At 34.0% G+C, this 25335-nt stretch overlaps 2 protein-coding genes across 2 annotated transcripts; one reads left to right on the top strand and one right to left on the bottom strand.

Annotated features, from left to right (window-relative positions):
• The first annotated feature begins 8344 nt into the window (after positions 1–8344).
• On the top strand, positions 8345–18287 carry LOC128221467 (uncharacterized). Its single transcript, XM_052930074.1, has 9 exons — positions 8345–9263; positions 9608–9694; positions 11632–11714; positions 12143–12214; positions 13508–13589; positions 14245–14345; positions 15032–15103; positions 17722–17860; positions 18283–18287. Exons 1-9 carry the CDS (start codon positions 8345–8347, stop codon positions 18285–18287), a joined length of 1560 nt encoding a protein of 519 aa, XP_052786034.1.
• A 2968-nt stretch (positions 18288–21255) lies between these two features.
• LOC128221317 (migration and invasion enhancer 1-like) lies at positions 21256–25090 on the bottom strand. The gene is made up of 4 exons (XM_052929859.1): positions 25028–25090; positions 24347–24444; positions 24017–24093; positions 21256–22816 (listed from the first exon to the last, which is right to left on the bottom strand). The coding sequence occupies exons 2-4, from the start codon at positions 24405–24407 to the stop codon at positions 22730–22732; spliced, it is 225 nt and encodes a 74-aa protein (XP_052785819.1). The 5' UTR covers positions 24408–24444; positions 25028–25090; the 3' UTR covers positions 21256–22729.
• Positions 25091–25335: the final 245 nt, after the last annotated feature.

Below are 25335 nucleotides of genomic sequence, written 5' to 3'. Positions count from 1 at the left end.
ATCGCTTTGACACTCCAGCCGCTGACTTTTATCTATGCCCTGGTCACATCCACGCTAAGACCTCCGTAAGAGTAGATTGTTAGTAGAAATTTTACAAAATCGCATACATTTCATAAGGACATTGTTAGCTCTTATCATTCTGCACCGAGTTTATGAGTTTAGGCCGAGCTGGTAGGGATATTGAAAGTCGGACGCAGCTGGCAATATTAAATTAAGACGATATAACGGTTTTCACCCTTAAGTGCGTGTGCTCTTATGATGATAATGAACTGATATTACCAACTCTATCTACTGCAAGAAGTTAAGTAAGACACACAGTTGGAACTCGAAATCTGTGATTTTCTGGCATTTTCCTCTAACACGGCCCTTTGAATTAACTTTATTATCTAAAAACAAAACCATAAAACCTATGATCATTTATAGTTGTAAATACCCTTCTTTTCAATTCGTTTTTTTTCTGTCATTCTTTTCCCTTGCACTCTATATTTTTTCAATCATCTAAAAGTAAAAAAACACATATGTCTAATTGTGATTAATACCCCTAACTTTGAATCTCCTATTCTGGAATTTCACCTCCCTCAGCTTATCCTAAACATAGATATTTCAATTCCATAATTGCTGTTCATACCCATGACTTTTAATCATTGATTTTGGCAGTTCGTTTTACCCATTGTTGCTCTCCGATTTGTTTAAACCTAATAAAAAGGATAACTGTTTTAGTTTGATTTCACAAATTTTCAAATAAGGTAGTTAATACATGAATGATATAAATTTAATGATATCCCATTATACAATAGTTCTAATACTAGACACATATACATTGTATCAATATATCATTTTTGGTAAGAGTTTTATTTAAAACAAGCGTGCAATGCTGTCACACAAAAGAGGCAATGTTCAACATAACACTTCATACCGACTTCATAAAATGGACCTTGAAGTCAAAAACTAGTCTTATTGTGAATATGACCCAACCAATTACTGCAAAAAGGTATGTCAATGCAATTGGTGTGGTGTGTTAATAAAGTCTTGAATAATTCTAAGTAAAAAGTATATGACTTTCTTTGTTAACATTTTTTGATATAACGACCAAATCTGACAATTTCTATATAAACTGTAAGACCTGTTTCAAATGTAAACAATAGTTACCATAGAAAAACAAAACAAATGCCCCTTGTTGATAATTTGTATATAACATTTAAACACTACTACGTTGAATAAACCGATTGATTGAAATTCCATGTATTTCAATTAACGACATCAAACAGTTCTTTCAAAATTTGCAAAGATTGATAGAACACCCACTTTAAGGTATACAATTGAGACAATAAGTTCTTAAACTTACATCTACTTGTTTTTCTAATATCAAGAGGGTGAAAGTCGTAATCCTAAGATTCACCCATTTTCATATCATTGTGCACAATGTTAATAAACAGTATTTACCATGTCTGTAAGTAACATTAAAAAAAAATACAATGGTCTCAAGTGTTGTTTTTTTCTTTCTATATTTATTTGCCTTTGAAATAAAGACATAAGCTTTTATCAACATATTCCATGAATGAATGTCCTGTTAAAATCTATCAAAACATGTAACATTTAGAAAAATGGTAGAGGAGAGTAAAATAATCTGAGATTGAGAATTGACTTCAGAATTTTAAGCAGTATTGGGGCCAGGACGGTATTCCGACCTGTCAACTTCTATAAGCTACCAGCTTTCGTAAATTTCAAGTAAAAAAAACGTAATTTAACATCACATATACTTAATTTTACGTTCAACCGTGAATAATATCATAAAGGATACACATTATCTAGTCTTATGAGGACGTGACTTTTAAGCAGGGGATCTTCTTCTTCTTCTTATTATTATTATTATTATTTTGATTATTGTTACTGTTATTACCACGACTACTGTGCTTAAGAGTTTCAAACTAAGAGCGAAATCTACAAACGTCATCTCAGTAACCAACATCTATGAGAAAATAATCTCCGCCAGAAAACTGAACCAATGGTAGTTTCCTCAGCCTTAATTGAAAATACATATAATGGACATATACAGAGGCAATCAGTTATCCATTTAGCACCCTAGCCGAGTGTAGAGATGTTGGCAACTAACATGACTTTTGGATGGCATCCTCTCAGATTTACCAGACACCTGTTGTGTTTGTGTGCATTTTCAACTGTAAGTCTGTTCAGTGGTGGCAACAGATGTCCGGCAAATCTGAGAGAATGCCTTCCATCAGGCACATCAATAAGGGTAGAAGCCTCAGTTACCACTGAAAAGACATACAGAGGGAAATGCAAACAAACACATCAGGGTTCCGGCAACTCTGAGAGGATGCCTTCCATCAGGCACATACAAAAGGGTAGAGGCCTCAGTTACCACTGAAAAGACATACACAGGGTTAAGCACACAAACACATCAGGGCTCCGGTAACTCTGGGAGGATGCATTCCATCAGGCACATGAATAAGGGTAGAGGCCTCGGTTACCACTGAAAATACATACAGAGGGTTAAGCACACAAACACATCAGGTGTCCGGCAACTCTGAGAGGATGTCCTTAATCAGATTCCAACCGAGGTTTGTTGTCACAATTTCGAATAAAAAGACGCACAGTTTTAAATGTACACAGACAACCTCGGTCTCCAGCAACTCTGAAAGGATGTCTTAAATCAGACGCCGGCAGCGACTAAAGAGGTCCTACCTTCCACTGAAAACATAGTCAATACATATCTATCACAATTACTATTGAAAGCGCCATTTTCGATTATAATCGAACACTCTTTGATGGGTACCCAACAGTATCAAAAATCGCTTATGATCAACAATAATCGAAACTAAATTGTTAACCTTATAAAACATAAAACTGTTCATGTATTCTATCCTTCTTTAGTCATAACTGTGCATTATATACTTGGAGCTTTGGATGTACACATATTATTTCCTGTTTTGAATGGTTTTTATTGGCATCAAGTAGTGTTTTATTAAGATTGATACACAGAATATGTAGATACATACATATCTTTTTACCAACATTCAGTCTGCATAAACACCTTTCGCTAATAAGATTACGGTTGTTCATTTTGATTTGATTATCTATTCTGAAAACTGAAAGATGTATCATTACCAGAAACTAACAATTACTTAAGTTATTATTCTAATGTCCCAAATCAAAGCCTCTTCCTATCGTTGAAAGGTATGCATAGGTCTGCAAAACTTTGAGGACAGTGTGATAAGGCCATTGACCCAGTAGCGTGTAAACAAATTTGGACTAGTTACCGTACAACACCTTCTCTTACAGCAGCTATTACATTTAGAAACAAAATTTTCTAATGGCATGCATGAGAATAAAATACACATATAAACAGTGTAAACAATCACAATAATTATGTAAACAACGTGGATATTACGTTGCATTAAAACCAGTATACGGTTATACGTAGGCATATAAAAATAAAGGGGTTTTACTTACTCTTATAAACAATGTATGGAAATAGGCTTATAAACAATAAAGAGTTATATGTAGGCGTTTAAACTTTATAGGGTTTCATGTTGGTTTAAAAAAACAATATAAGATTATACAAAGGCTAGTACATACAATGCATAACTAGGTGTAAACTATATCGAGCTTTACGTAGGCTAATAGACAACATTGAGGCTATTAGTAGGTAAATAAACGACATTGAGACATGACCTGATAATTGATATAAAGGTTATACGTACAGACGTTTGCATGTTCTTCCATTGTGATTACAGTGACCTTTACACACGGTTTGTGTCCTATGTCTTCGTCTCATGAAACACTGATAATGCTTTTATAGAACATTGACCTGTTCTCATTTTAGTTATATAACCTATTTCACAAAGTTTAGGGTCTATCATTTGTGGATCGCATAATGATCAAGATGACAACAACGAATGCAGTTGTGGTTTTGGTAAGACAATTTGCATTATTCATCATAAAACGTGTATCAATTGGGGGTATTTTTCTTCTTTTCTATTATTTGAATCAATGTTTGTTCGTAACCTTTCCCTTAGTATTAATTTCCAAACTGTTAATATAAATAAAATAAAATAATTGTTGATTTGCATTACCGATATTCTTCAATACATTTTATAAATTAAGTTAAAAGTTTAAAGTTATTTTTTTAAATATTTTTTATGCAAACGTTTGTTTTTGCAAATGCAATGTCTAAATATCCTTATTATTATATCTTAAAATATAAAAAGACCGTTAGTGAAGATGAAAATGAAATATTTGTTATTGAACTGGTTATTATTTTATTTGTAAGAATTATAGTGATGACTGGCTAATATCTTTATTAATAGGGAGGGGTTCAATGCATTCTTGCAAATGTTTATAACATTTGAATGGAAATAAATATTTCATAACCGAATGCCTTTGTTCGAAGGTATGTGAAACACACATAATCTAATAAATGTATTTTCTTACAGACTCTGTTGTTTATATCGGTATGGCCAATCAGAAGCCAGGACGAGTGTCACGTGATTTGTAAGACCGTTTTTGTATTTTTATAGGCACTTATTCTTACAGTTTAAATATCATTATTTTGCGACTGGAATAAATATACTGTAAAATTACATGATAAAACTAATCTATTGAAAGCATTTTACAGTTTAAATATCAACATTTAGGGACCGGAATGCATTAATCTTCTTGTAAAACTAATTGAATGAAAGCATACACTAAACAGTCACTGTTTAGAAACAATAAACTCTTGTCGACTGTTCATTGTTGACACAATTGGGGGGGGGGGGGAATATAAGACCGAGCATTTGCAGCTGTCAGTCCTTAATTACAGTCAATATAATCACCTGACAGTAATAAATGTAAAATGGTAAATTAAAAGCAGGTTTTCTGTTCAGTTCAGTTATTTACTTCTTTTTTGTTGGTAGATTAGTACATTTTGGTCAAGATGAACTGTAATCCCTGTAAAATATCGGGAAATATATAACCGTTATATTGTAGTATGTAACGATCAACTACATAATCATCCGACAGGTTTTACTCAACATTTGATTTTACCGACTGTTCATTACGATTAAAAATATCATGAGACTTGAGCTTTTGGCTACTGAGCTTGTTTTTGTAGTTGTTCATATAAATATTGGAATTGAAGATAAGCTGCTAAATGTCACGAAAATGCAAAAAGAGTTAGTTCAAAATAACCTCCAGAACAGGTGCTTGTGTGACGTCATGAGTGATGTCATTGAATTTTTTTTACAATAAGCTCGATAAGGGCCGCAACATAACTCGGCGGTTGCATTTTTGTTTCGACGCCATTTTTTACATTCGTTTGGAAGTGGGTGTTTTTTTTTTAAATTGACAGGATTACTGCAATTATTTGCACATTGGGTAATCGGTTATTTACCGATATAGTCATACTTTAACTTTTATTTGTTTTGACAACTAATTTAAGCCTGAAAAAAATGATTACATGCTCTTGATAAAATGCACAGCATATTCAGCATCAGAGATAAAATATTGAAATTTCTTTGTTCATTGCATACGCATAATGGACTCATGTCCATGTAAGTCGTTTGTGCTGTATAAAATCGACAGAAATAAGTTCGGAGGAGTTTAACGTTTTAGACTTAATTAAGTGCTTTTAAAACAAACAAATAGTCAACACAAGTACTATCTAGAAAACACAAATCAGCTTGCCAGGAAAAGACAACTCAGAAGTCAATATGTAAGTTAAATGCGGTATATTTAATTTGTTGATATTTGTATACAGCTATATATGCTGATTTTTTTAATTTTTTTTGCAAAAGTTGGCATCGTTGACCCACTTTCGGTCAGAAACCAGATCGCTCAGCTGCCATTGTTACGATGCGAGCCCTGAAAGCGCTTTTGTAAAACAAAAAGACGGTCGTTAACGGCACGTGAATTTACTGAACAATGCATGTTTTCTACCGTTAACATCCCGTTTTTTGCGCTTTAACACACTACGATAACAGACCAAAAGCACGAATTTTATGCAATAATGTATAATAATGCATATACATTTATATTTGATCACGATTTGTTCTTGAACATGCATAAGTAATTAAACATAGGGGTGCACAACAAACCTTATTGTAAATAAGGATGCACAACAGCCCCTAATGTTAATAAGGGTGTTTAATAGAAAGATCTGCTTTTAAATGTATTTGGGAATGTGAAATATTTGATATGGATAATCAGGAAAACATGTTCGATCTTGATTTTCTTCGCAACGGGCCCTTTTCCAATAAAAAACATATTCGAATAACAATAATCTTAGTGTCAAATATACCTAATTTTGCTGTAAATTTGAGCAAATTAAAATGCATTGAACCTTAAACTTGAATGAGACGCTGCGGAAATGCAAGCAAAGTCGCCTTTTCCCAAATGTGATGCTCCTACAGACTTAAGAGTGTTTTCAGTTGTGACTTAAATCCTTTATTTAGCCGGGAGATAAACTTATAATAGCTGGTCCTAGCAGCAGCTGGTGGTCCTATACCAAACAGGTCGGACTCAGATGTTTACATGTTAACATGTGTATGCATCTTAACAGGTCAAAGACATGTTTTGTCTGAAATCAGAAGCCATTGAACTCAGTCAAGGTATTCCCATAAAGCACGTTCTTCTCCTCATTATGTTAATGGGGCACACTATAGGTTTACACTTAATTGTTTTGGTTTTGTTTTTAATGCATTTTAATGTTCAACTCATTTTACTTTAATGATCAACAAAAATTCATGATATACAAATTTAATGGCTTTTTTTAATTAATTCATATTTACGTTGCAATTTAAAAAGGTAGAAAGGCGCCAAAATATCGCAAATGTTTTATAAATGTACACAAAAAATCTGCTTATTTTGCTTTGATAATTATCGTCAAATCAGTAAATCGTTACAATGAATTAATATCGAAATTTTAACCTTGAGTGTGCCCCTTTTCAATTGATACATCTTATTGCACAGAAATTATTTTTTATAGAAACATGTCTATAAATTTAAACATACCTATGTTTTTAAGTGTATTCAATTAATTAGAGTTAGAACAGTCATCACAGTTGAAAGCTAGTTTATGATTTTATGACGGATGTTAATGTATTATGAACATATTCATTCAGGAATAGGAATTGTAATTACACCAGTACCTTCATTTTATTAATAATGAATTCAAGAACGTTTTAAATATATTTACTTACAGAGATTGTTAAGATTATTATACATGCTCGTTAAAACATACATTTTATTGACGTAAATACCTTAGACATTTGTGTTCAAGTGTTGTTAAATATCTTCCACTTTGATGAGCTTTCAAATCATTATAATGATGACACTAACAATCTTAGTTACAGCCTAAATAATTACAATTTTTAAACTTAATATATATCTTTTAAAATGCGATCATAAGGGTTTGTTGTGTGTTTTTTTTGCTATAAAAAACCTGCTAGCATACCTAATTACTTTCAGCTTAACTACACAAACAAATGCGATTCTAAGGATCTACTACTTATAATTATTATCTTTTTCAGCAAGCTCAGGAACAGACTTTATTTTCGGTGTCCCCAGTTCATACAGCGCATTTTCGACTATTGAACTGCACATGACAACTCAGAGTAGCGCAGATGTACGAGTTACCGTTCCTTTCCTGAATTTCAACAAGCATTATGTCTTTACAAAACACACATCAGTAAACATCGGTACTACTGTGGCGCACAAGGCCAATGGAACCCAGTTTAAAGGTAAAGTTTCGGGTAAAAAAATGATCTTCAAGTTAGTTCAAAGCGGTATAACCTACTCAGCCGAATACCACTCAGATACGTTGCAATTAAATTCAACTGAATATATTCTTATTTATATACAGTTTTTTCAGCCCAATTTCGGAAAGCGAGATACCGCCCTTTGATAATTAAACCAAGTTTACAAAATGCAACATGCCAAGTTGATAAGATCAGGTTACGCACCATTTTTTTAGAAGCAATAAAATGTGGTCATATCATTACCAGTAGGAGCAGCATATGTAGCTATAGCAGTAGAAATTGGAACTTCCCTTTATATAAAACGTGCATCAAATTTTAACGACGATGGAGAAAAGTCTTTGAACGTAAACTTGTTAGCCCTCTGTTATCGAGTAGACCACCTTCTTTCGTGTTTTTTAGAGAGTCATCGTATGTATATATGGCTCATTTAACGTCAATTGCACAAGCCTTGGAATCAAACCTGTTGATAACACAGATCAAAAAACTAATTATATGTCATTTATATGCATTTTTGTCCATTACAAGCTATCGAAATCCATTCAACTAGACCAATCTGGGCTGCGATTGTGACTACCGCAAGTCGAAATATGGAGGCATTTCTGCTTCTTCCGGTGAACGCATTATCAACCGAATACTTCATTCCGTCGTACCACCCATTCAGAGAGCGTTCCAATGAATATAGGTCCCAATTCCTAATCGTTGCAACCGAAGCTGACACGACAGTGTCTATTGAATTCCCCTCTACATTTTCACAATGGGCTAAAGGACGTTTTCAGATTGAATTGCAAAAGTACGAAACGTATCTGTTTCAAACTCAAAGAGACACCACCGGAACACTTGTCACTAGTGATAAACCAGTATCAGTCGTAGCCGGTGATAATTATGGTACAGTACCTAAAAACGGCAGTGACTATGGATATATGGTTGAGCAAGTCCTACCAACCAGGTTTTATGACTTCAAGTTTATAGTTCCAGCAATTAGCCCTCGCGATGACTACTACATCCGTATTTTCTCCGTTTATGACGATACGGAGGTGAACATGTACAATTCAACAACTCATGACTCACACTTCCTGAAAAGACTCGAGCCATTTGAGCGCCGTTTCATGGCAGAGCCAACACTGCTGTTAGCTGATAAGCCCATATATGTGATGATTTACTCAACTAACATTTTTATGATGACTGCGCAAGCCATGTCACAGTTTCAGTCCGAGTATGAATTTACCCTCCAAAGCTATACTAGTGCTAACATCATTGCTGTCACTATAAAGACAGCTGACATGAGTGAACTTTACCTTGACGGCAACAAAATTGGCATTAACAACACGAAAGCTATCCAGGTCGCATCCCCTTTGCAGGACTACAGTGTTCTCTATATCCCCATCACTGGGGCAACAATTCACCGAATCCATCAATCTAGGCAGCAAAAGTTCGGGGCGGTACTATACGAATCCGGCAGTAGCTATGCTTACGGAATGCCTCTGCAGATGACACTTACAGATATTGGTAAGTACAAGAAAAAAGGTTGTTAATGCCACTATGTTTAGTAGCAAAACTGTGTACCACTTTGCAATTGTTCATAAAATGTAATAGTTATTTCACAGACCGAAGTTAATTAAGAAGATGTAAATTCGTTTGTTTTGCGTTTTATGTTTCAGCCAGTCATGCCTGGTTACACCAAACAGTTATCCTCTAATTATTGGTAAATTGAAGTGTATATGGCGATATTAGAATGAAAACGCGACTGGTACCTAGTTTAGTATTGTTTTCAGAATGTAAGAACAAAAAGGGAGCCCGCGAGTGTTAGGTAATATATGCACACAGGTTTTAATTTCTATTTCTTCGTTCAGGATGTTACCTGACCAATGGCACGAACAGTACGCTCACCCCAGGACAAGGGTCTCATCTGGGGTCTCAAATCAACTACCAAGCTTCAGGTATGAACATCTTGATTTTAAAAGGAGATATTTAAATCAATATTGACGACAAATGGGTCGATTGTTCAGAATTTGTTTAAGGTTTACAACGTTGTGAACAGAATCGTTGTAATCCTTGAATGATGAAATAGGTTATGATTTGATCATATATTTGTTTAAAACAAGAACATTTAATACATTATCTTTATTCTTGGTAAAAATACTGCAGATCACTAGTGTATTTATTACAGAGCTGTAACGATTTGAAAGTTAACAAAGATGGTGTAGACAACGTAGTTATCTTGAACAAAGATCTGAACAATCGGCGCACAACGACATATTTTATGTCTCTCCCATTTACATTCCTATTTCAAACACAAGCTATATATGAATGTGAATGTATCGAATTTGAATGCTGACGTCACATGACATGGTTTAGCCTTCAGGCATTCACTGACTAACAAGCTGCAGGTTATTATATGTTTTGTGAGGGTTGTTAGAGATGTGCTTTTGCAATCAAACTGAATTTTCTCCGCACTACGTCAAAATTTAAAGTCAGGTCACTTAGGCCCGGTACACAATTTCATGAAGAAGTCTCAGAAATTAAGTTACGTTCAAATACGATATGAGGTTTCAGTGTATATTAAGTTGGCAATATATTTCACCTCGCTAACTCAAAAATTGAAAATCGTGGCTAAGCCACTCGTAAAATATATCATTTGATGCTCACTCGGTAAAATATCTTGCAATCTTACACTGAAACAAACAACTAAACTCTATGTATCAGTTAATTCACATTTCAATACAAGAACAGTATTAATTGATTTATGACGTCAAATGACAGTGGTCTTACTTAGGCACACATATCAACTGCCGATCATCCTAAAAATCCACATAACTCACAAAGATGTATCAAATAAATTAACTGACCACCACCAGTGAGACCTAGCACCTCACACCAATTAGCATGGTTCCGGAATGTTAGAACATTCACTTTTCGAGTAATGAGATGTGATAGTGAAGTTTTTGATAACAAGGTTCTTTCCTTAGGCTACATTTAATAATAGTCTGCTATAGTTATAATAGTCATAACTTGCAAAAACCTGACTATACGAGTATTTATAGGTAAGAGTTTATTTAAGTAATTTCTCAGTGTTATTACCTCCCAAATTTTATCTGCTTTAAAAGTCAGGCGCAACTGTCAAAAAAAAAACCTGTCAACAACTGCAGGATGTTGTGGCGTCATTTAAATCATCGCTGACACTAAAATTGTGTCATTGCATTTGCAAAAGTAGGCGTGGTTGTAAACGTATGCTTAGTTATATAGCAATTTACTTAAACATGATGTTTCTTCTTAAGCAATTGTTAATGACGCTTTACAAATAAGAAACTAAACACTTTAATAGTCTAGCGCTGTTGAATGGCTGAAAATGTAGCGCAAACTCTAAATTGATAAATCTATGAATTCGTCCAAATAAATAGATAGATAATTAAAATGTTTAGTATGAATATTTGATATTTAAAATTTATAAAGCATCAGTCGACAGTGTTGCCTCGAGTTCACAAGGAAGGGCACTATATTCGCGTTATTAAAGCGAAGAAAACTTGCTTTATTTTAAGGAATTGTTGCACACCTTGCCATTGTCGTCTGATACAATAATTATAAACAAAGCGTCTAAACGGTACAGAGGAAATGGTAGAAGGTAATCCCCGTATCGCATCGTATCTGTGACGTCGGGATGGTAACAGCGTACAATCGGATGATAATAAGGGTCACATTGAAAATTTGTATTTATAAGTAAATTGTATAAAGGAATGAAAGGAGTGAGGTATAATAATCTGAAATAATTCAACTAGACTGTACTAATTGTGGCAATCCTTACAAACAACCGAGTAGTCCTTGTTTACATAAAATGTAGTATGCAATTGTCTCTAAATATTGTACCTATTACATTTAGGTAAGGATGTTCACTGCTTCAATTGTGAGGATATGACACATCTCAAGTATTGTGACAGGGTGACAACATGTAGGGAAAACGAGGTGAGTGGTTTGATTTATGATACACGTGTCCTTTGTTGCATGAGTTCATATTTTATTATTGTGCCCGTATGTGTTGTTTACTTATATCAAGCACCTTAATTATCATGGTCATATATGCGTTCATGTTATATGCTAGTATACGCGTTTATTTTGTTATAAGACATGACACATCACGAGTATCGCGACAGTATGAAATAAGGTCATGTAATGTGTTTTGCGTAAATTTTTGTCAATGAAAGAGATTAACATACAGTTATAATAACGTTTTTGAAATTCGTTGTGAATGAGTTTAAACTGAACGAAAGAAAAACATGAACCGAATAGCGTTAGTATCAGACATTTTTGCTCGGTTGAAATGATCGTTCGCCCGATATTATCTCGCTTGTCCCGACATGTTCGAGCCACAAACTATACAATTTAATATTCAGGTATGCTACGTCCAGAGCTACTCCAAGAGTCTCAACACCGTTCGCTACAAGTCAGGCTGCACCAGTAAACTGGTAATTGTATTCATAAATACCCATTAATAGTAACGTTATGCAAAATCAATAATATGCAAGGTCTTTTTGAGATTGTTATGTTTTAAACGTTTATCGGGCGTAAGGTTGAGCTTTCACGTTACTGCATTTATGTATTGCTCAACGTCAAGGTACTAAGTGACAGGCCGGGTCGAACTCGTATGGATGAAGGGAAAACGTAACACAAGCTTTGAATGAAAATAGGGCATTTATTAATGCCATAAAAGTGTTTTTACGAAATATCGTAAAATAAAACATAAGTGTCAATAGCATGTGTATAATAACATTTCCCGAAATACATATCTGGGTGGAAAAACCGCCAAGAAAATAGGGCATTTATTAATGCCATAAAAGGGTTTTTACGAAATATCGTAAAATAAAAAATAAGTGTCAATAACATGTGCCTGACAAAACTGGTGAAGGGAAACAAATAACTAACAATACATATGGTAAGAAAATATGAAGAAAAACATGGTGTTAAACGATGTGTTCACAATTAAATGTGACATGAAAAACAGTTAGATAAGCTCATTTCTCGACCTTGTAAAACTGACAGATATTTAAACAGAAGGTGGTGGGGATGGTGGTGGTGTATTATATGAAAACTTAAATAAAATGCCGAGGCTTTCGCCCACGCTAAAATTATATTAGTAATGGCTACAACGTATCGCGATTGGCTGTTCAGAGCCACATGAGATAAAACTCAAAGGTGATTGGCTGAGGCAATAATTTATGCAGGATGCTCACATGGTTAAATACCACTAAATTAATGTTTGAACAATTCCATAAATAATTTTATGTTTGCATAAAATTTCATATATAAAACATTTGAATTGAAACATTCGTTACAGTATTTATGTAATGTAACACGATCTCTTACGTTCGAGATCTTGTTCTAGATTCTTTTCTTTTAACATCGGCAAAAAGCGTACTATTCGCAGCGCAAGCAAAATTAATGACAATGGTTTTAACCCTTTGATGATTGAATGCTTTTGAAGTAATCTCGTTCAATAATCACAGAGTTTATACTATTTTCGACTGCTTAGCTTGTAGCTGTAGTTTTCATTTAGGATGGAAACCACTGCAAATAATCATCGAAGCAATGTTGGTTAAGGCGGACAATTGCAAAACTTCTCCCCCAACACCCCCTTCCCTCAACACCCCCTTCCCCAAACACACATATTTTTAACATTTTGAATGTGTTTTTAAACCAAATTGATGAATAATGGCCTTTATCGACTAATTCAATCAAGATGCATATTTTCTCCCTTGCAGAATTGCCGGAGTCATGGTTCATCCGGATGCTTTGAATGTTGCAATGGAAGTTACTGCAACTTCCACGGGTGTAGTGATAATGGTAAGTGTTGATTCAACATTTTCCACTTACGTCTATTTATTACAAGTCTTATTTCTGATTATGACGGTTCCGGCGAGAAGGTGATATTATTATTTTGCGTAGTTGATTTTTAAGAAATTTAGATTAAATAATATTATAAGTATTAATTCATGTCAAATGTACTGCCTTCTTTGCTTTTCAATTGGTGTTTAATATTTGGGCAAATATTCTCGTTCATCGTCTTAAGGGTATATCTTACACGTAATTGGACGATAACATTTGAAAATACGCATAAGACTGTTCCAGATGTTGCAGGGAATGCTGAACAAGATTGTAGAGATTTAACTAGCTGCTAACAGTATAAGAATAAAAGAGCACAATCATTCTCCTTTAAAACATATCTTGGAAAATAAGCTTTCATAAGTTATGAACCATCTTCCAGTCCAACCCTATTATTTGATATTGTATATATAACCTTGCATACGTTGTCTGTTGTTGTTTTTTTTTGAATAAAAAAAACAAACATATGTTTTACCCAAAACAGGTGTGTTGGACCAATCTTGTTGGATCTGCTCTTACTGTCATCACCCAAGTAGATAATGAGATCGTGTCTGTTTCATGTTCACTGGAATAACATCTATACGTTTTGTTCGTTAAGTGTTTTGATTGATTACAGGTCTGGTTGGGATTTCTCAGAGAGGTCCGTTCTGTTTCGAATGTCGCCACATCGGGGCAGGCGACGTATGTGAAACTGTGCAGTTATGTTCCGTGACTGAGGTAATTTAACCCTTGTGAACTGCATTAAAACTCCTAAAGGGAAACGATGGAGTCCTTGAAATATTAAATAAGAACCATACATGATTACTATGTTGAAAGGCAATGTGAAGTATATAACTGAAAAATCGGTCAAATCTCGTGTTCGGTAATGTTATCAAATGGACATCCATACTCGATTGTCGGTTATAAGGAATTGCACGTAATTGAACGTGTATTTCAGTACCAAATAAACATAACTGTTATTCCAATCCCGCGTTTAAACGAAATGATTGTTCTCCTTTTCAAATTTTAAACAACAAACTAAATGGTATAATGATGAATTTAAAAGATGAATACTTGTTATAAGATACTTGTTATACATTAATTATAATGTCATTCCCAAAAAAATAATTGTAATCACATGCTTTTTATGGTTTCTGATTGAATTCATAATGTTTGATGAAAGTCGGTTATTAAATGGTGATATTTGATTTTCGCCGATATTCGGCATTTATCGATCATTGTGCAATCAATATTGTTAATAACCTTTTTATCTCCATTGTAAAAAAACAGAATAAAATCACGTCTTATTTATTGTCTCTGACAGTATTTGTGTCCACTTTAAATGGCAATGAGAATGGTCGTCAATTATTCTGTTTATTGCAACGTTCAGGTTCGTGAAAGAAGAAAGTAATAATCTTTTCCAGGCATGCATGGTTGAAGAATACAAGTGGGGCGAAAATGACAGACACTACATCCAGGGATGTACTGACGCTCAGGTGTGTATAATGTCCCAAGATCTTCCAGAATATAACATGCTTAATAAGTATACCTCACGTGACCTGCCCATGTCAATTTCTCATATATCTATTAGGGGTAATTTTATACTTTCACACAGTGACAGTACGGATTTTACCATTTGGCATCATACTGTCATAGCATGCGCATCTAAAAATATGCATTTTAAGTTTCCCGCGTGTGAGGTGGAAAACACTTATTAAAATATGTTGAGATTCTGTTACTTCAGATGTTTGCAACCTTTTCAAACGAAGAAATTACAGAATTACAGAATAAATTGATTAAACCAGAAAGTTCAGAATTTGTGAAAGGACTTACTTATGGTGTAATTGCGTTCGTTATCCTAAAATAAATATCGCATGGCATCCCGTGTGAAAGAACATATCGTATTGTCCACATTCGGGTGAATACCATATCTCACATGTTGACAACATGACCGTTCCAAGGAGGTACCTAACATATCTAGTTGTTTTTTTTATGTATAGTATGTATGCATTGTGCTGTTTGTGGAGTTTTGTGTTGTTCTTCCATGTTTCTTGTTTGTGATTTTATGTTCTATGTATTTGGCGTTTACCCAATGCCATTAATATTTATGCAAAAAGCTACAGAAACAAGCTCAGTAGCAAAATGCTTAAACATTTAACCGGGTTTATTTTCATTTTTTGCTACTGAGCTTGTTTCTGTAGCATTTCGCATACACATATGTATACTATTTCACCACTCAACTTGTGTCTGAGTGTGAATTTAAACTTATTTGTCTTCTTTCAAAACATTGCAATAATATGCAGTTATTTAATTTTACAGCATTAATATCTACCTCTCCGTTGTCCGTGACACATTGTATTTGTCTGATATGCAATTGATGTAATAACTTACGCAGAGAAAGGTTACCAGCTTAGATCAGACACAACTCTTTAAATTCCACGTTGTCTTAAATCAAGTCAGTCTTTATATGTAAATACATTTTCATAAAAAAACATACGAATATCTCGTATATAAAAAAGGTCCTTATGCTGTACTTGATATGAGAATTGTAAATGTGTATTTGTGTATTTTACATCCTCGTGTTGCTTAATGAACCTGTATTCAAAATAAACTATTCATCTAAAAGTATGGTATTAGCTTAAAATGTGCCGGCTCGGTCGGTTTCAATTTTGAATCATTGTTCGAGCAATGCCGTGACCCATTAAACGCGCAGCTAGGCAGAGAATGTAGATAAATGTGCCCGTCTGATCTTTCCGTTGTGCAACACATTTCTGCGACTCACGCCCCAATTTCTCGTAAATTCTTTATCTAAACAGGCTTTAGTAGCTTATTTCACTTACTAGCCAAACTACATACACAAATGTAATGTCGATGATGAAAAAAATGTTTATTGTGATTATCATAAACATCATTCCTATTTAAAGCCCTCTAAAATGATAAAAGTCCTCAAACTATAGGGAAACGTTAATAGTGAGATCAGCTTAATCCTGTTTTAAGGGACGTTTTGAGAAATTGGGGCCAAATAACATACTGTATTCCTAAGAATTTGGTTAAGGGCAGTAGCATGGGTGAAAGTTGGAAATTTTGAAAAACCTGAACTATTTTGCTGGGGGCATGGGGGCCGCAGGGCCCCCGGTGGGTCCAGGGCAAAGCCCTGGCAGGGGGTCCAGGGTGCCGGAGGCCCCCGGAAGCTCCTGAGAATTAAGAATTTTAAGGGAATAAAATGCCATTCCAGAGTATAAATTGACTATGAAATAAAATTGAAGCCTGACTTAAATTACTCTAATGTATGGCTTAATAATATTTTCTACACTATTAAAAAGAAAAAATATTAATATAAGAAAATGATACCATTAATGAATTTTATGCCTAAACTGATTCGTTTGGTAGGAAATGTATCAACAGTCACAAAAATGTATAAGGTAGAGTTTCTTCATTTATTTATTATAATTAAGATTTGGACCAAAAAAAACTTAATAATATTTCAAACTGAAGCTGTGATTGTCGGCCATCTTTATGTGCAGTCCTTAAGTGAAAAAAAAGACACGCTATTTCATTGGGGGGGGCAAAATCGAGTAAGCCAATCAAAAGTATCCTTTCACACGAATGACGTATAGGGTTTTCCTCGACCTCGTGTGTCGGAATTACGATTCGGCGATTCCCGATGAAAGAGGATCGCACACCGAGTCTGTTTGGCCGTAATCGAACAAAAAGATCGGCTATCTCCGTAAATGAAATAAAAACGCGCACTTGTTCAAGCGGGCACCTGCTGGATGGCAAAAATGGAGGTTGTGAAATCGGACTTATTGTTGACCTCTGCAAAATATGATCGAAATTCGGAAGAGGAGTTGGGTCATACCCCCTAACCCCCCACTGAAAATCTCAACGGATTTACACGATTTGGAAAAACGACCCCTCTGGATCAGGAAAAACCGGAAAATCCGGCATTTGCCGGAAAACTTTCACCCATGCAGTGGTGATATATAACAGAAACAGCGAAATGGATGAACCGGGCAAAAAAAAGCATTGTGTCGGTATGCGATCACTTTTGTACTTTTCTGCACTTAAAACTGAATCAGACAGGGTCAGTATCATTCCCTTTGTTTTGTTCTAGATCTGCAGTAGTACAAGAAAACGAGCCGTGGCTGAGCTGGACAGGGATTGGAGAAATGTGCCGGGCTGCTCTCATTGTTGTACAACAGATTTCTGCAACTCAAATTGCACAGCTTCCAGCATCAACCCAGGAATAATTGGTAAGAATTGTTAATATCCATCAGACATTTCAGCAAAGTATTACCAACATATAACATGGAACATTGGATATATCAGTTCCCGTTGTTGCTATTACAGGTTATGAAACTGCCAATATATCTAACAATGAATTATACAAAAATGAAGTGCATCATGGGAGTATTTGTTAATACCGAATCAAATCAAAACATTTGAGTAGCCTATCAATTACCAAAATATAACATGGAACAGGTTATGAAACTGCCAATATATCTAACAATGAATTGTACAAAAAATGAATTGCATCATGAGAGTATTTGTTAACGCCGAATCAAATCAAAACATTAAAGTAAACTTTTATTGAAGTTTAAGTACAACAATCATTTTAAGAGTCATCAAATCATTATTTTAAAGATTCATTTAAATCTAACGATTTATGTTGCAGGTTGAAGGCTGTTCGACATCACAACAGATTTTGTGAGCTTAAACATGTTTATTAAACAAACTGAATATGTACGCATTCATTTTAATATACAACACAATTAAGAACACCACATTTATCGTCTTAATAGTTTCGTGATTCTAGCCACTGGCCCTCGGTTGACCGATGATGTGTATGCTATACCACCGGCCGTTTTTGCGACGTGTATCGGCTGTATGCCGGTGCATTAGTATACGTGGTTCGTAAAATTATAATAGCGACAATGTCTACCAATATGGTGTCTGACTGTGCTTTATGTATAGGGTCGGACAAGATGGAAATAACAAAGAAGCACAGAGCCAGTTATATTTTCAAACCGAATGACTTCCTGATCTACTAGCAGCATAGATATTTGTTTAGAGGTTGTAAACCGTACATATACAACCGAATTCGTCAGAATGAAAATGGCGAGCTTGCTCCGATTGGATGACAATTATCGTTGACAATAGTTTGTGAAATTCGTGCTATCTAGTGACTTTGTCTTTCATTTATTTTGATTGGCCGTAAGTATCGTGGCTTGAAACGGGCGCTAAATTACCCCTTAGGCTAATTGACTTGTCCATGTTGTTTTATTTTTCAAATAACCTTCACGTTAAAAGGTACGGACGTGAATCACAACCCACCTAATGAGTAAGATAGGTCACCTACGAAAATTACATTAAGTAGTACAATAGCTATGAAGTACGTATTAGCTGGGACCAATGGCATCCCGGCCGGTAGATATAATTGATCTCAATACGTGACCTTAGCATATAAGCTCACAAAAGAAAGGCACAAAACGCCTTCCCGACTGCTCTCAAGTTTTTCTTAACTTGAAATTTATTAGGACTAACTTATTGCTAAGATACTATCTACTGACGGAATTCAGGACAGACGGACAGGGCGATAGCTTTATGCCTCGGTTCTGGGTAAATTTAAGGCATCCATGTCCCGTACACAGTGGTTCCAAAGTATTTCATTATAGGAGGAAATAATGTATTGATAAATTATGACCACGGGTATTTTTCTTAAATTTGTTACTAGTTGTAAACCTGACATTCACCATATTAATGCACTTCCATTCATAACGTCCAACAGTCTGTCAAGTTAAATCATTGCGAATGCAGGAATACAATGGCTCCGTTAAACATACATCAACACTCGTCTGTTTTTCAGGCGAAAAAGTGGTAGAATCATAAAATTGTTGTACGACAACGACGCCAAACCTTTGACAAATAGAAATCTTTCTTGGTAAACAAGAGCTGTCACAGAGACAGCGTGCTCGACTTTTTTTTACCGCCTTTGATCCGAAACCGAAGTCAAATTACAAAGAGCCCTTATTTGAAATACATGCTGGATAAACTGACTTAGTTAGTTAAGCAGTTTTTTATGATTTGAAGTTATTGAATAAAGTTTCAATGCAATTTATCAAGTACAAATGTAGTTGCTGATTTATTGAACTATACACCCAAAACTTGAACCTGAATTCCTAAGTCGAATAATAAACGTAAAGGGTAGCAATTTTCCTTATATGCAAAATAGAGTTATTGTTCCTGCAAAACGTTGGATGAATTGAAACACTTATCTACAGATTCGATGCAATATGCGATGTGTTTGATCAAAATATTGACTTAGAGGATATTAAATGCAATACGTTAACCAAGATGAGATGCCAACGCGGATGCCATGATGAGCAAGAATAGATCTCATTTTTTGTTTTCAAATAAAAACACATGAGCTGACAAACTGACAATACCAGAGGGACAACGGACAAACTAGTATCATAACAAAATACTTTTGTCAGGGTAGAGCTTAAAATTGTACTGTATTTGAAATCAGTATAACAAACATACATCTTGAGTGTTAAACCAGTAACTACTTACTTAATATTGCATTTATGGAAATATCAATTACTGATACAAGATGGAAACCATGTACTTAATAGCTAAAACTGTACACATTTCAAATCATTGGTGGGTCCTAGAAGATAAAACGGCGATCAACAATCGTATTATAAGGTATATGTATCCAGTTGTATGCACCTTTCTTTCAAATTTAACATAGAAATAAAAAATCCATTGTTTTCGATATATTTTTGGTAAAACTCGTATTAATTGTGGTACTCCTTATTGGGGAATATGAGTGCACCGTTAAATAATAAATAGTGTAGATGGTTCAACACAAATGTTATAGATAAAGTAATAACTGCTTACAGTTTTATTTTCAATACACATAAGGCATCATAAAATGAAATGTGTTAACTACAGTATTTCGAATTTCGCAAGGATAAACCATAATGATAACCATTCAACAACATGGAAAATTATGTCATCTTTCATAATGATTCAAGTTGAGAAAAAAATGACATTTACCACGATTAATAATATTGTTTTAATAAACCAAATAACGATGAATACATGTCAAAAACAATGATTGTTATGAAAGATGCTGAGTTAATTTGAAATAATGGTGCAGAAAACACAGTATTTCTACCTTATGATATGGTAGTAGATCACACTATATATATTTTAGCACTCAATAATCATTTAAAATTTTGGGGTTTCAATCTATTTAATATACAGATTCAATCTGGTCATCCGTAATGAATACTTATCATAAATGCATTTATAAGTAATAAGTTAAAGGTTCGTCACTCAAAATTTTGTTTGTTATACATGTGTATGTATTGATTTTGAATAAGAGTGTCACTTTAAGTATCTTGTCTTTTCTATGGTCAATTATTTCAAATATTTTTGAAACTATTTTGAATACATTATTATAAGTATATATTTGTAATCCATAGTTTTGCACAATGCGGGGAAGGCTAGCCTAATTTTAGGCCTAAATTGCTAAATGCAAGTGTTTGTTCATGATAAGTGGTCAACGTTATATTTTGTCCAATTAGAAAGCATCATTTCTTATGTTTACCTGAACATTTAATTTAAAAAATCAGCTGTCAGCAGTTATTGATTTTAATCAGGTGATGCGGTAAATATAAATAGTGACTGACCCCATTTGAGGGAACATGTAGTTTACACAATATAATATAGACCACTAAAAAGAATGTTGGTTTGAAAATCATTACAAATTATCTAAAACAACTTAATACATGCATGGTCGAATTTCGAAATAGAAGCACGTGCCAACATGAACCCTTTGTGTGAGACCGACCCTTCAACGGCAAGTACACTTTTACTGATTAAATATTTCGCAATTACAGTAATTTATCAAAACAGTTATTTTTCATATTGAATCAATCTTTGAAAAACCTCAATATTTATATGAAAAACTACAGAAACAATCCTTGAAGTAGAAAGTTTCAACAGACACCCGTTTAATTGCACAGAAATGTTTGAGAATGATAAATCATAAATCTTTTCTCTTTACATTTGATTTTCTTACATAAAACATTTATTAAATGCAACTTTGATAGTTATACATCATTTTTAAACACATCATAATAACAAATATCAAAAATAATATATTAATATTGAATCAAACCAGAAAAGGTGGTCTATAAAGAAAAGGAATTTACAATAATAAGGTATGAAACCATATATGTATAATTATTGAACACAAAATATATACATGTATTTGAATGTATATGAACAACACAATGTAATTGCAACATGAACGTATATATCTTCTGTATATTAAAAATACTTTAAAAAAGGAAATATTGGAATCCCTGACAATCACTCAAATACTAACATCAAAAATATTAATCAGAAAAATAGCTTCATTTGTTTAGCTAAGTTTCCTCATGCGCTTGTGTAGTATTTAACTGAAAATCTGGATTTGAAATATCCCTTACACACTTACAAGGCCTGTAAAAAGGAGAAACACATCATCTCAAGAACACAACAGTTATTTAACACAATTTATGTGGTACTAAAATGAATCTATTTGTGGAAAATAAAATTGACAATGGCAGTCACAGGATACTGTCAAATGACTCCGATTTTGTCTTGTCTGATGAGAAGCAAATGGCTTATAATTGTAATCTTGACCTTTAGGGTGAGCGCTTGAATGATACGGGCAACAGTAACACACAATTGATGTGGGAAACACAGGTCCCCATGCTGATGTATATTAATCTGGAGTTTGATGTAATTCAAATAAGTACAAATGTATGTTATAAAGTATTTCTGTACACAACATTCCATACATTTATTAAAACTTCCTCTTACATCACTAGTTTATTCAAAATTCATTTAAAACATCAAAAAGGTAATTTCATGTTATGTCTTTTTCCCATGCATTAGCATGCTTCAATTTACTTGACTGATATTTTAATAAACAATTAATGCTGATTTTTTGTTTGTGTCCAACCATCCTCCTTGTAGTTTGTCATCTAAACCACTGGTATATTTCAGTGTTCATGTGTTTCTGTTTATTACAGGCTAGGCGTTTGTGTAGTAGGCACACAGGGTTAGAGTAAGACACACCAGGGGGACTCGGAATCCGTTATTTCCTGACATTTCTCCCCTTGTGAAGCCCGCTGGATTTCCTTAATAATCTGAAAATAAAGAATATATATCTATAATTAAGGTTAATAGTTATGACTTCAATTCAACTATTTCCTAGCAGTTCTCCCATTGGGCAGCCCTCTGGATTTAATTTATTTTCTGAAAGTAAAGACAAATGACTGATTATAGTTAAAACCCCTGACTTTGCATCAACTATTTCCTGGCATTTCCTCCCTTGGGCAGCCCTATGAATTTATTTTATTATCTGAAAATTAAGATCAAATGACTGATTATGGTTAATACCTCTGACTTTGCATCAACTATTTCCTGGCATTTCTCCCCTTGGGCAGCCCTCTGAATTTCTTTTATTATCAGAAAATTAAGATCAAATAACTGATTATGGTTACTACCCCTGACTTTGAATCAACTATTTCCTGGCATTTCTCCCATTGTGCTGCACTCTGGATTCCCCTTATTATCTAAAAATATAAAACACATATCACTTATTATGCTGTATACCCCTGACATTGAATCTGTAATTTCCAGACATTTCCAAATATAGAAACCAACTTCAACTCAGCACTTTTGGATGTCTTGATAATCTAAAAATAAATAATACATTTCACTATTTGTGATTATTACCATTGGCTTCCAATTAAACACTTTTTGGCAGGGGTTTGGGCCCTTGTGTTGTTGTTCTTAGTATCCTAAATAACCTGAAAATACATAACAGGTACCACTGAACACTGAAGTTGGTTTATACCCAGATGACTTTAATTTGGTGGCATTTTCCATTGCTTGGCTATTTGTTGAATAATTATACAAACAGAGAGTATACATGTTATCCTGGCTTGTAAGCTCAGTAAATAGAGTGTCATTGTATTACTAAATGCAAATTCTCAGTGTATTATTGCATAATTAAATAAAGATTCCTTGAAGTAAAGTTTTTAGGTTTAACTGCTAATTTGATATTAGTATGTGATCTACTTGCAGCGTTGTTAAATGTGAAAATTTCTGACATTGTAAACCATCCATATGCATATTTGGTTGTTTTCGAAGGAAAATGCCTGAGGAGTTCTGTCAGCTGACTTGAAAGCTTTGATGAGTGTGTGGTCTGTTGATGGTGTTTATACATTTAGTTCATCTGAGCTTGTCCCTGAAGTTTTCATTGATGACTGAACATAACTATTTCTGTTTATTCTATATCTGTGAGATTTTATTATTATTATTATCATTATTTATGAACTTACATCTTGTGCTTTGGGGAACCCATATGTCTTGAGTTTTGAGAACACCAGCTGTCCATTAATTGAGACCTCAAATGACTCTGAAAACATAAACAAAGCATTCTTTGAATTTCTCAAGTGTGTTTTGCAGCCAAAACATGAACTAAGTTGTTAATTACAAGATACAAGTTAAAAATGGTTTTATTGAGTAACTATTTAAAAAAATATATGCTAGTATGGTCCAATGAATGACATATTGCTTTGAAAATAACAAGTTAATTTGTACATTAACTCCTCCGACTTTACTCCGGCATTCATACATGAAACTGTAAAACAATGCTCAAAGACACTTACGGTTTCTCCCGACATCTCCAACCACCTCGGTTTCTGGCAACTCTGAGAGGATGTCCTCCATCAGACGCCTAAACCGAGGGAAGTGACCTCAGCTTCCACTGAAAAAACAAACAATACAGCCTTTAATATTTTCGAATGAAGTGTTTCAGGCTTGTGCTTTTTAGACAACAAGCTTATCTAACATCTTACAAGCTTATCTTTCAAAATTAAGTGTAAGTAAGAACGTATGCCTGAACCCTATACGCAATCAATACCATGTTGCTATAAAGCTAGCTTAACAGCAAGACTGTTTAAAGTGCAATATATATATATATATATATATATATATATATATATATATATATATATATATATATATATATATATATATATGGTTGTCAACTTGACACTATAAACAAGTGAAGTAAATCTACCCAACGTCTAGGCTTCATTGTCATACATAATATTGTACATAAAGGAAGAGAAGCCCAATTCCGTTGTAATTATTAAGAACTTACTTTAAAATCTTGAATATTTATAGCGCGAACATTTCTAAAATAACTTAAATTTAAAAGCTATCATGCGTAGAAATCTTAATGAAGCAGACTTTTTTTAATTGTATGAATTAAAAGAAACACATACAACATGGTCAAACATTGCTTCAAAGATAAGAAATACAGATAAATTATGTGTTTTGTTTACCAGTATTCAACCTGAACTTTAACCGACGCCATTTTGTTTGTTTTTGGTAAGTCTCGTTTCAGCGGCAGTCAATGGTTTTCTGACTCCTGCAAGTTTTCTTCTATAGACGCAGTGGCTTCCCCTTAAATATATCGAAACAAATACATTTTACATACGGATATATACCGATGCCTAGCTAGATTTACTTGTATGTGTGAGCAGATATTTAAGGTAGTCCATGTAAATGGTATTGACAAACTCGTATAACAAGTAAACATGTATAGAAATGTCCAAATGAAAAAATACCCCTTTGTTGCTAACATTTTAAG

The sequence above is a fragment of the Mya arenaria genome, chromosome 16 (genome assembly GCF_026914265.1).
Source record: "Mya arenaria isolate MELC-2E11 chromosome 16, ASM2691426v1".
NCBI classification, from domain to species: domain Eukaryota; kingdom Metazoa; phylum Mollusca; class Bivalvia; order Myida; family Myidae; genus Mya; species Mya arenaria.
Note: the sequence above shows the minus strand (reverse complement) of the source record. Positions and strands in the feature narration are given on the sequence as shown.

What these genes read in the sequence shown, in the direction of transcription:
- LOC128221467 (XM_052930074.1), top strand. Translation starts at nt 8,345, where the DNA reads ATGGAGGCATTTCTGCTTCTTCCGGTGAACGCATTATCAACCGAATAC. An exon ending in CAACATGTAGGGAAAACGAG is followed by an intron (nt 11,715 to 12,142) that starts GTGAGTGGTTTG and finishes TTTAATATTCAG; the next exon opens with GTATGCTACGTCCAGAGCTA. An exon ending in CCACGGGTGTAGTGATAATG is followed by an intron (nt 13,590 to 14,244) that starts GTAAGTGTTGAT and finishes GATTGATTACAG; the next exon opens with GTCTGGTTGGGATTTCTCAG.
- LOC128221317 (XM_052929859.1), bottom strand. Translation starts at nt 24,407, where the DNA reads ATGGAGGACATCCTCTCAGAGTTGCCAGAAACCGAGGTGGTTGGAGAT. An exon ending in TGGAGATGTCGGGAGAAACC is followed by an intron (nt 24,094 to 24,346) that starts GTAAGTGTCTTT and finishes TTATGTTTTCAG; the next exon opens with AGTCATTTGAGGTCTCAATT. An exon ending in GGTTCCCCAAAGCACAAGAT is followed by an intron (nt 22,817 to 24,016) that starts GTAAGTTCATAA and finishes CTTTATTTTCAG; the next exon opens with ATTATTAAGGAAATCCAGCG.